Source organism: Quercus suber, unplaced genomic scaffold (assembly GCF_002906115.3).
Source record: "Quercus suber isolate HL8 unplaced genomic scaffold, Cork oak 2.0 scaffold_249, whole genome shotgun sequence".
Classification (NCBI taxonomy): Eukaryota; Viridiplantae; Streptophyta; class Magnoliopsida; order Fagales; family Fagaceae; genus Quercus; species Quercus suber.
Genome location: NW_027069705.1, coordinates 325,030 through 338,951, shown reverse-complemented (window position 1 = coordinate 338,951; position 13,922 = coordinate 325,030). Strand labels below are relative to the sequence as shown.

At 36.8% G+C, this 13,922-nt stretch overlaps 1 protein-coding gene across 2 annotated transcripts in view; it reads right to left on the bottom strand.

Moving 5' to 3' along the window:
- LOC112028194 (DNA ligase 6) overlaps positions 1-13,657 on the bottom strand; it is a 38,697-nt gene extending 25,040 nt beyond the window's left edge. The window contains exons 1-6 of one of the 2 annotated variants that reach the window (XM_065780850.1): positions 11,101-13,657; positions 10,868-10,985; positions 10,653-10,734; positions 7,530-7,632; positions 7,329-7,425; positions 4,759-4,861 (exon numbers count right to left, since the gene is read on the bottom strand). In XM_065780850.1, the coding sequence (XP_065636922.1) occupies positions 4,759-4,861; positions 7,329-7,425; positions 7,530-7,632; positions 10,653-10,734; positions 10,868-10,985; positions 11,101-13,468 (2,871 nt within the window). In that variant the 5' untranslated portion in view covers positions 13,469-13,657. The remainder of the gene's footprint in view (positions 1-4,758; positions 4,862-7,328; positions 7,426-7,529; positions 7,633-10,652; positions 10,735-10,867; positions 10,986-11,100) is intronic. The other variant, XM_024060859.2, reaches the window with a different exon arrangement.
- Between the last annotated feature and the right edge of the window lie 265 nt (positions 13,658-13,922).

The window sequence follows — 13,922 nt, the reverse complement described above, 5'->3', positions numbered from 1 at the left end:
AACTCCCCGCTCTACATTGAAGAATACTAGCCAATTCAACTAGATTATTCACCTCCCCAACAAGGACAATCTCATTTTTCTCAACATTAACCTTCAAACCTGTAATCGACTAAAAACAAGACATCGCCAACCTTATGGACAGCAACTGATCCCTAGAAGCATCACAAAATAAGATAGTGTTGTCCGCAAACAACAAATGAGAAATCTGCACACCAACAGAATTCACTACTCCCACATGAAAACCCCGAATAAGGTTATTCTCCTCTGTATTCTTCAAAATTCTGCTTAAAACCTCCATTATCAAGAGAAACAAAAGAGGGGATAGTGGGTCAACTTGTCTCAACCCATGAGAACTTCCAAAGAAATCTTCAGGGGATCCATTTACCAGGACCAAAAAATGGACAAAAGTAACACAAACCTTAATCCACCCCCTCCATTTCAAACCAAAACTCATCCGGTCCAACAAATAAAACAAGGCCTCCCAGTTAACATGGTCATATGCTTTTTCAATATCAAGCTTGCAAATCACCCTTGGTAACCGGCTCTTCAGCCTACTATCCAGACACTCGTTTGCAATGAGCACTGAATCCAGAATCTACCTTCCACCAACAAAAGAATTCTGAGACTCGGGGATGAGATTATCCAAAACCGCCCTCAACCTGTTCACCAACACCTTGGACAACAACTTGTACACACTGCCCACCAAACTGATAGGGCAGAAGTCCTTAATATTAATAGGATTACATTTCTTAGGGATTAATGTGAGAAACGAAGCATTCAAGGACCGTCCAAACACAGAGTGCCGATGAAAAAAATCAAAAAAATCCATGACATCCTTTTCCACAACACTCCAAAAAATGATGAAATAAAGCCATGGTGAAACCATCAGGACCAGGGGCTTTATCACCCTCCATCTCCCTTAAGACCTGGAGAACTTCCCACTTCGTGAACTCCTTCTCTAAGGACAACCTCTCCTCCTCCACAAGACAAGCAAAATCTAAATCATCCATAGAAGGGCGCCCCAAATCAATTTCCTTATATAGCCCCTGATAGAAGAGAACTAACTGAGAGCACACCTCCGTCTCATCCTTATAAAGAACACCATCCACCTCGATCCTCTTAATGTGATTAGCATTTCTATAAGAGTTTGCTAATCTATGAAAGAAACGAGTATTATTATCTCCCTCCTTCACACACAAAGCCCGAGATTTTTGTCTCCAAGAAATTTCCTCAAGAGAAGCCAACTGTTCTATATCTCCTTTGAGTTGAATACGACGGAGTTGATCCTCACTTGAAAGCCCCAGCAACTCCTCTCTCGCATCTAAACCCATCAGTTCAGTCAACAATTTTTTTTTTCCTAAGAGCCAAGTCACCAAACTCCTCCCTATTCCATTTTTTTAAGTTAGCTTTCAAAGCCCTCAATTTTTGAGCCAAAATAAAACCTAGTGAACCCACAAAACTATACCCATTCCACCAATGTTGAACTCTATCAACAAAACCCTCAACTTTCAACCACATATTTTCAAATTTAAAGGCACTCTGACCACGTCAAACAACACCAACTTCCAACAAAAGCGGGGAGTAGTCTGAAATAACACGAGGAAGCAACCTTTGGGATACATTCTCAAAATGTTCCTCCCAATCTAGAGAAACCAAAGCCCTGCCGATTCTTGACATAGAGGGAAAACCAGAGTCTCTAAACCAAGTGAAGGAAGCACCCTCTAATGGTAAATCAACTAAAGAATTACTCTCTATAAAGTCTGAGAAAGCAAACATAGCAGGACTAAACAACTCACAGCCAAGCCTTTCACTTGGGTACCTAATGCAATTAAAATCACCTACCAAGCACCATGCCATGGGCCATCTAGCACGCACCTGAGACAACTCGTCCCACAATGCAGCCCGCTGTCCATCTTCATTGGAGCCATACACACCTGAACAAGCCCAAAAAAAGTCATCCACCACTCCTCTCAGTAAGACACTGACAGAAAACTGTCCAACAATAATGTCCAATTGTTCAAAAACCCTCTTATCCCAAATCAGCAAGACCCCTCCCGAAGTCTACACCACGTCCAAAACAGCCCAGTCAATGAAAGGACTCCCCCAAAAACTCCGAACAAAAACATCAGTAGAAGATACTTTCGTTTCTTGAAAACAAACAATATCACACTTCCAATCTTTTAGAAGATTCTTACAAACCTCTCTCTAACGGGGATTGTTAAGCCCCCTTACATTCCAAGAAAGTAGTCATGGAGTCATTTACAACTACCAACAACCCCTACAGCAGTTGAAGAAACTCTGCTCCTACTCCCAAAAGAGACACCCTCGTAATTAACATTAGAGATAAGCCCCTTAAGCTCCCTGAGAAAACGTGTTTTCAGATCTTAAACAATACCCTACTTTTCAATGTAAATGGATAATACAGCCCCTAATGATAAATGATAAATGATTAAGATATTGGTGAACTAGAAGTATGCATGATAAGTATACACTAGAGCACATAAGGAGAACTAAATAGGAAGGCTTGGTGACATGGTGGTGCTACAATCTGGAATGAGAAATTTGAAGCTCAACTGCTAGACCAAGAACACAGTACTTCCTCGGCAAATAGTGCAAAAGCTTATCAAACATGATCAATTAAAGGAAAAACACACTTTGCTCTGGAAATCAATAGCAAATGACAGGTAAAGCAACATCATCTCCACCCTACCTGCAACAGCTATCTCTATCTATTGAACAACAAGAATCTTGTCGCATCTTAAGAAAACGTGCTTTCAGATCTTAAACAACCCCCTATTTTTCAATTTAAATGGATAATATAGCCCCCTAAATGATAAATGATAAAAGATTAAGATGTTGGTGAACTAGAAGTATGCATGATACGTATACACTAGAGCACATAAGGAGAAATAAATAGGAAGGCTTGGTGACATGGTGGTGCTACAATCTGGAATGAGAAATTTGAAGCTCAACTGCTAGACCAAAAACACAGTACTTCCTCGGCAAATAGTGCAAAAGCTCATCAAACATGATCATTTTCACAACCATGCTCTCAAGAAACTTAAACCTCAAGCCATTGCTGCATGCAAAATGTCAATACTTTTAGGGACCTGAACATCCAAGAGTAAGAACAAAATGAGGAAGCAAAACTCAATACAAGAGTGATTAATCAAAGCTTGAAAAACACAAGATGCAGCTGTTTGTGGAATCCCTTTCTAACAAAAGATACTTCAAATAGAGTATATGAAGCAGTGATCCTTTTTTGGTTTGGGGGGCCAACTAAAATCATCTCAGTTTTCAAGGATAAAAATCTCTGTTGTGCTCTTCCTATTTATCAATATCCTGCTAAGCTGTTAAAAAACAGAAAATTAAATAATTTAACCATTCTTACAATAACATTTACTATTTAATAAGCATCTATTTGCTTCGGTGTAAAATATTTTTTTTCTGACGTTTTGTGCAACTATAAATTGCAAGTCAGACACTTTTATGATGAATGGATAATTACATCAAAATGGTCCCAAAAAAAAAAAAAATTAGGCTTTTCAGAAGTGTAAGCAACAAAAGATTCATATGCTCCTCCCAACACAAACACCATGTTTGGAAGTTTGGAGGGAAAGGGCAGTAGAGGGTAAGGAGTGTAAGGAGAGGATAGTAAATGAGAGTAGACGGGAATGGCTACCCCTTCACCTTGTTTGGATGTTTTAAAAAATAAGTAGGGAGAGGAGAGGGGATGAGAATTTCATATAAAATGACAATTATAACCTTATTTATTGATTTTTTTTAAAAAAATAAATATAAATTGACATGTTAAGGGCAAAATTGACATTTCAATTTTTTTTTAATCCCCTCCACTCCACTGAATTAGAAATGTAGGCTTAGGAGGGTTCGTTAAACCATAACTCTCCCATTTACTCTACTCTCCTCTCCTCCCCCTCCCATCCAAGCAAAGCAAAATTGCTGAAAAGTCTGAACTGATAAACTATTATGTTTCAAAATTAAATTCTCAACAGCAAACGACTTAACCACATGTGCCCCCATTTTATGCTCTATAAGCATGCAGGGCAGGTAATAACGAAAATAGTAACTAAAAAGAGAAAAGGATTAAAGAAGAGAATTGTATTAAGATTGATGCGCCGATGCACACAATTCTTCAAGTCAACAAGTGCAAGATGAAGATAATTACTTTTAAAAATGGCATAATATTATTTAATGCCGTTATTCAACAAAACACATAAATATACCATCACACATCTATAATCTATAATATATAGAAACCTTTGACTTTTTGTTAACTTCTTCTAGTGTTGCCACATAAGCTTTTGATGCCTCACAATTTTACACATCATTTTTTTTTTTTTTGGAGGAACTACACATCATTATTTTAAATATATATTTTATAATTGAATTTAAATTCTATTTATTCTATATTTAAACCCTTATTAGAATCTTGCCAAATCATATTTTTGTTAAATGGTAGAATAGATATTTCCATATACAACCTCAATCATAATAAAAGCTTATTATTAACTACCATAATTATCAAATTTCATATTTAACCAAAAAATAGAAAACGGGAAAAATATCATATTTTATTAATTTAACAAAACAGACAAATTGAGAGGAATAAATGAGATATAATTTAACAAAACAGACAAGTATTTATAAGCAAGGAATGGTCCTAGATAAATGTAGTGCAAAGATCACCATTTAGATAAATGTAGACATGTTCAAAGCAAACTATATTAACAGTCTTACCAAAGTTCTAACAAGAAACTTCATCTCCTTCTCTCTACAAGAACACATGAGATTCACAATAACGTTTTTCTTTCGAACGGTACTTCCACTGCCTGTTTGTCCACTGATGATACCATATAAGAACGAGAATTAAAATAATTTCATGTAACAGAGTGCTTGCAATTGGTATCGGAATTTAAAAATATTCAAATCAATAAAATAAATTATATAATACACATTTTGAATCATGAAAAGTACCACATAATATGAAAGAAAATTAGAACAAATTTGCTACAAATTCTACATGAGCTAATAAACTAAAAGGCCTACAAGTATAATCAAATCCCATACGGTGTTATAATGGTTCACTCTGTAATGATTCCATAGCCGTCTCATAATATACAAACTTTGAGCACAAATTCCTATGCCCATCACCGTGTGCCTAATAAGGTTGATTCTGTTAATATTACTTCTTTTAAAGACTTAGAATCAAACCCCATTGGGTGCCTAAGCCTATAAAAAGTAAAAGTTAGAAGCTGTTTGGCAACCCAAAGATTCTTCTGCTTTTGAGGACTTTGAAAGGCAGCTTAGGCCTTTTAGGAGGCTTTTGAAACAACTAAACCTTTAATTTAGGGAAAATTACAATAATCAAATCCCATACGGTGTTATAATGGTTCACTCTGTAATGATTCCATAGCCGTCTCATAATATACAAACTTTGAGCACAAATTCCTATGCCCATCACCGTGTGCCTAATAAGGTTGATTCTGTTAATATTACTTCTTTTAAAGACTTAGAATCAAACCCCATTGGGTGCCTAAGCCTATAAAAAGTAAAAGTTAGAAGCTGTTTGGCAACCCAAAGATTCTTCTGCTTTTGAGGACTTTGAAAGGCAGCTTAGGCCTTTTAGGAGGCTTTTGAAACAACTAAACCTTTAATTTAGGGAAAATTACCCTTTACCACTCTAAACTATATCCCAGATTACACTTTGCATCCAAAACTTTTCAAATGAACATTTTGCACTCTAAACTATAACATTTGTTACACTTTGCATCCCAACGTCAAGTTTATTGTTAACTTGGATGGAAACACAAAATTTAGAGTACAAAGTGTTATCAAGAGTATAGTTTAAATTGGTAAAGTATAATTTCTACTTTGTTTTTAAGGGGTTGAGAAGATGGGCAATTGGTTCTTTCCAAGAGATGTCATTCTTTTCTGTCCAAGTTAACGGTAAACTTGACGTCGGATGCAAAGTGTAAAAAGAGTCATAGTTTATGGTACAAAACGCATTTGAAAATTTTAGGGTGCAAAGTATAATCAGGGATATAGTTTAGGGTGTTAAAGTGAAACTTCCCCTTTTTTTAATTATAAAAATAAAACAACTGCAGCTTTTGAAAACTCAAGCCTCCTAAACTTGTCCTAAATGCCGTGACCTACCACCTGGATAAAATAGTGGGAAAAATACCCTAGATTACACTTTGCATCTTAAACTTTCAAATGCATGTTTTACACTGTAAACTATGACCCTTATTATACTTTGCACCCCGTCATCAAGTTTATTGTTAACTTGGATGGAAACACAAAATTTATGGTACAAAGCATTATCAAGAATATAGTTTAGGCTGATAAAGTATAATTTCTACTTTGTTTTTAAGGAATTGAGAAGATAGGCAATTGGTTCTTTTCAAGAGATGTCATTATTTTCCATCCAAGTTAACGATAAACTTGATGTCGGGTGCAAAGTGTAACAAGGGTCATAGTTTAAGATGCAAAACGCATTTGAAAAGTTTATGGTGAAAAGTGTAATCAAGGGTATAGTTTAGGGTGTCAAAGTGTTATTTTCCCTTTTTTTAATTATAAAAATAAAACAACTGCAGCTTTTGAAAACTCAAGCCTCCTAAACTTGCCCTAAATGCCGTGACCTACCATCTGGATAAAATAGTGGGAAAAATACCACTTTAACTAGATATATTTTTACAAACTTAACATTCCTACACTTGATTCATGCTAACCTTAAAAAACTTTTCATTACGGCTCCATTTCCTACTGTGAACACTGAAAACAGTGGGATATTGATGTTTTAATATTTTGATAATAGCATTAGTATTTTTTTTGTATTTTTCAAAGTTTCCAGCTAAAGACCATATATATATATATATATATATAAGGGAAAAATGAAAAAGCAAAACCTAATTGACAAAAAGAGTTTGACTGGGGAAATATTTTATAACATAAACTGCTTTGCACCACAATAAGAAGAAAAAGAAAAAACCAATCTCAGGTGATGATCTTCTTCTTCTTCTTCTACTTTCCCTTTTTTCATAGGCAAGTAAACTCATGCATCATATTGCATTGAACATGTGACCTTCCCCTCCACCCATTGTTTTATGGGGGAAGAACATACCACTTTCGCAAAATCTATGATACCAACTCCTAGGCATTACATATATTACTAAGACTATTATCTAAGTGGTACTGTACTACTATCATTATACAAATTATTCCCTATCATTTCAAAAAACCACCAATAGATAGTCACCAATATGTCCATTAAGCTCTAAAGAACAAAAACCAAGATGGATAAGTCAAACCTTATCTTTCGGAGTGCAGAAAATACATCTCTAATTAGAAGCGGCGAAGGAGGGGCAAGTAATGTTTGTGTTTGTCGGCATTCTTGAGCAACATCACCTTTAACCAAAATAGACTATTTCTTAGGTTGTACAAAAACCTCACAGAAAGAAATAGTTCAGCAGACCAGATATAATATATGAGAAAAAAACATTTGTCGCTACCAAGATCACCAATCTTGTTATACATCTCCTTTAATTTGGTCCGGTTTGTACCACATGCCTCTTCCAGTGATGAGGAGACCAAACTTCCACCAATGTTTAGTTCCTGCACCATAGTTAAGACATGAGGACATTTTAATTTCTTGCACAGAAGAGAAGATGCTTAATGCCTAAAATCTCTCACACCTGACATTGGCCTGTGAAAAACAAAATCATATTTCCAGATTTCTGTTGTCAAGAGAAATAGATCATTTTTTTTTTTTGATAAATAACAAAAGTTCATTAATCAAAATACCCAGGTACACCGGAAGTGTACATGGATAGCATTACATTCAAGAGAAATAGATCATTAAAAACATTACAGAGCAGAAAGAAAATTCAAAGCACCAAGATTATGAGATGGATAAAATCATGTTGTGTAATAATATCTGATAAAAGTACATCTAGTCAAAACTCAAAGTAATTTAATTACTATAGTAGAAGTAATAAAAACGGACTTGTCAATTAAGGAAGTAACAAAGAGTATGACTTCCAATAAAATATAATGGGGAAAATGAATACATGTGGTGGACCTTAACTAATCAATTGAGGATCCATAGCCAACCACAAAATTTGGGATTAAGGCTTGTTGTTGTTGTTGTTGTATCCATGCATACTGATTTCCATTTTCAGAATATATCCATGAGAATATGCATAGCAATAATAAAAACTTAGGGTACCTTTTTTTCTTTTTTTGAAAGTTAAAAAAAACTTTGGGTACCTAATTGAGAAAAATAACAAGAATAAGACAGGGATGGAGTAGCATACAAGAAACACCAAAAACTTATAAGAATTTTCAACAAAATAAATCAGGAAATTTTAAAAAATAACAACTACAAAAGCAAGAGTAAAAAAATTTTCAAGGTAAACAGCAAGACAACCAAATTGCATTGGTATGCCTTATAGAGACATTGTGCCCTTCATTTTCCTTCAATTTTCAATTATTCTTCTTTTTCCAAGGAGAGGGGGACAGTAAAGGAACCTGAGTTATAATGACACAAATCATAGACCATACCAACAATCAAAAAAATGCAAATGATCTCTTATGCTGCAGCAGAATCAACCTACTAAGTTGTGTATATAAAGTAGACAGAAGAACTTACAGAGCACAAAACAAGATAAAAAATTTTGTGGTCAGCTACATAGTCTTACCATTCTGCTCTAACTTGGTCACCAAGGATTCTAGCACACAATAATACATATTTATTTCAAAATCTAGTGGAACTTTTTTTTTAGGAATAATTATTTATGAAAGTAAAAAGGAGCCCCTCAGTACACAAGCAATATTCTAAGAGAACTACAAAGTCATGAGAGAGAACAACTATCAATGAAATCTAGCAAAGTAAAGGGTAATTGGTTGGAACCACCATCCATTTATGCAAAATATGCAGGAGGAATAGTTTCAAATCTGCTGAAGACCTCTCAAATCCTTCGAAAGCTATACGGTTGCACTCCTTCAAAACCATCCACAAAAGGCAAAGACTGCACCCCACACAACACCAATCCCTTCCCCCCCCCCCCCCAGCCAACATTGCAAGAATTGATTGAGACAGAACCCAAAATAAACAGAAGATCATTGACCACAATCAAGGGCATACTTGCAATGGAACAAATGGTAAACTGTTTCCTCCACCTTCATGCACATGTAACACCACTCGATCACACAAACCTTATGGTGATGCAGATTATTGTGAGAATCTTACCCAAAGCAGCAGTCCATGTAAAAAAGGCAACCTTAAGCAGAGCTTTACCTTCCAAATATCCTTCCAAGGAAAAGAATTAACTCCTCCCAAAACATAATCATAGCTTCCACTTCCCAATCATGTAATAGACGCATTAAAGTAACATCCCAAAGCACAGAGCTATCTATCCAAACCAAATAATCCGCCACAGGAGCCCCTTATCCTGAGCAATTTCGTACAAAACTGGAAAAACATCCTTCAAAGGCCCATCACCGCACCACCAATCAACCCAAAAACAAACAAGGTTCCTTTCCCAGCCAAGAATGAAATAAACCTGGAAAAAGGAACCCAACCCAATCTAATAAACTTCCATAAACCAACTCCATATCCTCCTTTAACCACCTTTGAGCACCATCCTCCCAAACCACAACCATATTTACACTCCACTACTTTCCTCCAAAAAGCAAAACAATGGCGAATCATCATAACCACTTACCTAATAAATTTTTTTTGAATGGCACCATCTCTCTCACTCCTAACCCTCCTTATCTAATTGGTGTACACACTATCATCCAATTCACAAGGTGAAACTTAAGCTCATCTCCCATCCCTCCCAAAAGAAAATCCCTTTGCATCATTTCAATAGGCCTAGCAATGCTAGCTGGGAGAGGGAAAATAGAGAAAATATGTTGGTAGACTTGAGAGAGTACTCTTAATAAGAGTGAGTCTACCCCACTTGGATAAACAAATTCTCTTCCAAAGTTCCACCCCTCAAGGCTTTTCTCCATTCTTTCCACAATAGGACTCCACCTCTCCTTCGACTTAAATCAAGCACCAAGTGGTAACCCCAAATAATTCATAGGGAGGGAAGAAATCCCAAGGATTAGGGACAAATCCTCCACTTCTTAAACTGATTATGCTAGGTAAATTAAATTACACTTAAATTTGGAGAGAGATTTTTTCATGAAATTTACTAGTTCTACCAATCAAAAAAGATTATAAATAAATAAAAATAAAATAAAATAAAAATCAATTACTAGTTCCATAGAATATATCTCTGTTGCCATGATTGACCAAGAAAGGTAACGTCAGCTCCAACTCTAGAGTCAGAACAAAACCATGAATTTGAAGAAGAATGTGGCGGGGAAAAGGAGGAAATCAAGGTCACAATTCTATTGGTCAAAATTAAGTCTTGTCATATCAAGTGCAGCCAAGTGATACAAAATAGTAACTTGGATTTAAAAATAATAATAACAATAATAATAAAAATAAAAATAAAAGCATCTCTCATAACTAGAAGAAAATTGAGGCTTCAAAGGATAGGAAATAAAACTTGAATACAGTATCACCAGTCAAGCATTGATTGGAAAAAAGAGTACAAAGACCATGGGTGGATAAGACTCACTATATTTTCATGGTCTGCAGCGATCTTATTTGTGCATAAATATGCAGCAGGCAGCACATCCTCAGGAGACAAGGCCAGTAAACTGTCATAAAAGCCAGTGCAAGAAAAGAATATGTCCCAATCAGCAAAAACTAATAAAAAAGCAACCTGTGATACCATAAAAGGAAGAAGAAAATACAAAAATGATATCAAAGATGCCATCTGTAGCAACAGACCTTCTGAACATATTACACAACATAGAAGTAGCTTTTATCTTCCCTTTTTCATCCTCTAGCTGATCAAAAGTTCTTGCAAGATGTATATATGGAGCAGGTTGTCCGCTCCTCCAGCATGCTGCACATGTATCTCAGCAATGTGAAGGATTGCCATCAAGAAAATGTTTAAAATTTAAATATATTAACAAGAAAACTCAATATTTTGAACAATTTCAAAATGTAAAATAAACAACCATGCTCTATAGGATTGTATTGTTCTGGAGGTAGTGATACAGGAGTTGCATCCACATCCTTTGTTAACGTTGACTGCAAAGAGATATCAGGAACATGTTCTTTCCCTAGCACATTCTTCTTTTGGCCAGGAGAGCAGTTGTTGACACTACTCTGCACCAGAACTGATTTGTTGGAGTCACCAAGGTCACCCTCATGATTACAGAAGTAAATATCCAGCGCCTTATTAATATCTCCTTTTGTCTTCTCTAGAATGGTGGCAGCACAGCTTCTGGATGATTCATTGCCATTTATTATTTGAATAAACTGGTCTATTTCATCCCTGTAAAATTTGGCAGAATCATCAGGCAACAGATTTTCATCTATAGGGCTCTGCTCAAACAAAGTTCCTACCTTACCACCTTCAGAAACATCGGGCAAAACTTTACTGAAGAAACTTGTTATTGTAGATTGTTTTGAACCACCAGATTCCAACTTTGAATTAACCTTCTTGTTTGTCTTATTCTCAACATTCATCTTCCTTTTTCCAGGAGAAGTGCCACTCTTAATTGAATTGACTTTAACTTTCTTGTTTGGTTTCTTGTCAATAGTCCCCTTACCTTTGCCAGGACGAGAATGCTTCAGGTTGGCTGACTTATAGACTTTACTTAAAGCATTGTCAATGCTTCCAATAGGACTACTCATAACAAAACCTGCTTTTGAAAGTGAAGCGGAGACATTAAGTGAGCTACTTTGAGAAGTGGACACAGATGTTGTAGCTGTACTAGCAAGGACTTGCTCATGAAATTCAGTTTCGCGTTCATAAAAATTAGACACCGCTTCAACAATATTCCTTCCGGAGGTGCTAATCAGATCTAATATCTGGTTGTGAGTGACCCATGTGGGCAAACAATCACAAAGTTCCTGAACGAGTTTCTCCATGTCCTCATCATTCAGCATAACTGGATCTTGTGAACTGGATTGTTGAAGAGAAGATATATCCTCATCATTCAAAACAACTGGATCTTGTGTACCAGGTTCTTTAGGAGAAGATGAGTTATCCAAAGCAAAACCCGGATCATTAATATCACTGCCCTTTGCCTTAGTTTCCTTGATCTCATTCTCCTTGTCCAGCTCCTCATTAGTGCTGGCATCTCTTTCAACCTTGTCAACCACTTCACAGGACCCTCGATAAAAACCCCTTAAGAACTCTTGCTTATTGGCCATTTCATCAACTAACCCTGCAAAATGCTTTTGCATTTTATCGGCATGCTTGCTATCAAGGTTTTCAACATCCAAACCCACGGTAGGAATGACACGCTTTGGTTTTAATAACTTCACATATTCCCTAAGTTCGTCATAGTTTGAATGTTCACTATACGGAACAAGATGAATCTCAAAGGAATCCTTAGTTCTGACAGCAAACTTATTGCGCTTCACTTCATAAGTCCACCCTGTGGGAACAAAACCCACAACCTTAGAGTAGCCTCTTTCATCCATGATCTCCTTCATTTTCACGAAATTAGGCCTAAAATACGGCCATGTCTCACCCAAAACATTCCACCCAACAACATGAACGTCACTTTCACACACGTCCTCTGTAAACAACCCGCTCTCGCCATACCCCAAAACACGCAAAACCTCCATCTTCCTAGCGTCGACGTGTATCTTCCGATTACACCTCCGTGCAATCTCGAGCAAAATCCTCTCTTTCCCAACAACATAAGTAGCGACAAGAAACAAAACATCCCTCAATGAATCACCTCCTACTCTTACTCTATCGATCACACTAACAACATAATCAATAGACTCATCTTGCGAAGGAAACACGAATTTGGGATTACAATAAGTAGTATCCAAGAAAACAGCGTCAGAGCCAATAAATTGAGTTAGAAAAGAGTCAAATCTCATGGAATCAGAAAAGCGAAAATCGCCGGTGTGAACATACCTGCCACCGTTGGGGCCAGGAATGTTGAAGAAGAACTGGACGGCACCAGGGCAATGATTGGCGTCAATGAGGGTGATCTGACAGCCGTCAATGACAACAGTTTGGCGGAGCGGTAAAGGGACGACAAAGGGGGAGGGGAGTTTGAGAACACGGTTGAGGAGAAGGGCGGTGGTGGGGGAAGAGAAGATGATGCCTTTGGACCAGGTGGCGGAGAGGCCGGCGTAGTGATCAGAGTGGAAGTGGGAGAGGAAGTAGGAGACGGAGAAACTGGAATCGCCGCGGAAGGCGTCTACAAGGAAACGGGTGTTGGGGATGAGTTTCGAAGGGGGGAAAGAGGAGGGAATGGGAGAGAGGGGCGATGGTGGTGGTAATGATTGGGATTGGAGAGCGGCCAGGAAGAGCTGGGAGGAGTCCAGGGTTAGGGTTTTCGAGGAAGAGGCCATTTGGATTTGGATTTGGAAGATGATCGATGAGAAATGAGAATGGGCAGTCAGTAGTTGCTGGTGTTGGCTTGGCTTTACACAAGTTGGTGGGGTTGGGGAGTCTTTGCTTTTCAAGGCGCCAAAAGTATGTTTTATATGAATTGAAGCCCAATTTGTTGCGCCCACCTCCGTATCCGACGGTTTCCTAATCGTACTTCGTACCAATGCAATATTAATAAAAACCACGTCAATTTGGCCAAATTTTTCTGTCTATTTTACATTAAGAATTTATTTTTTCTATTTTATTTTACTACTTTTCCAAAACGCTCACGTCAATTCATCTATTTTACCATTTATTCTATTTAAATAATAATATTTCTATAATTTATTATTATTATTATTTTATCATTTTCTATTGTCCTTATCTCCTTTTCTTTTGTACTTATCTCATTTCATTTCATCTGATTTTTTCACT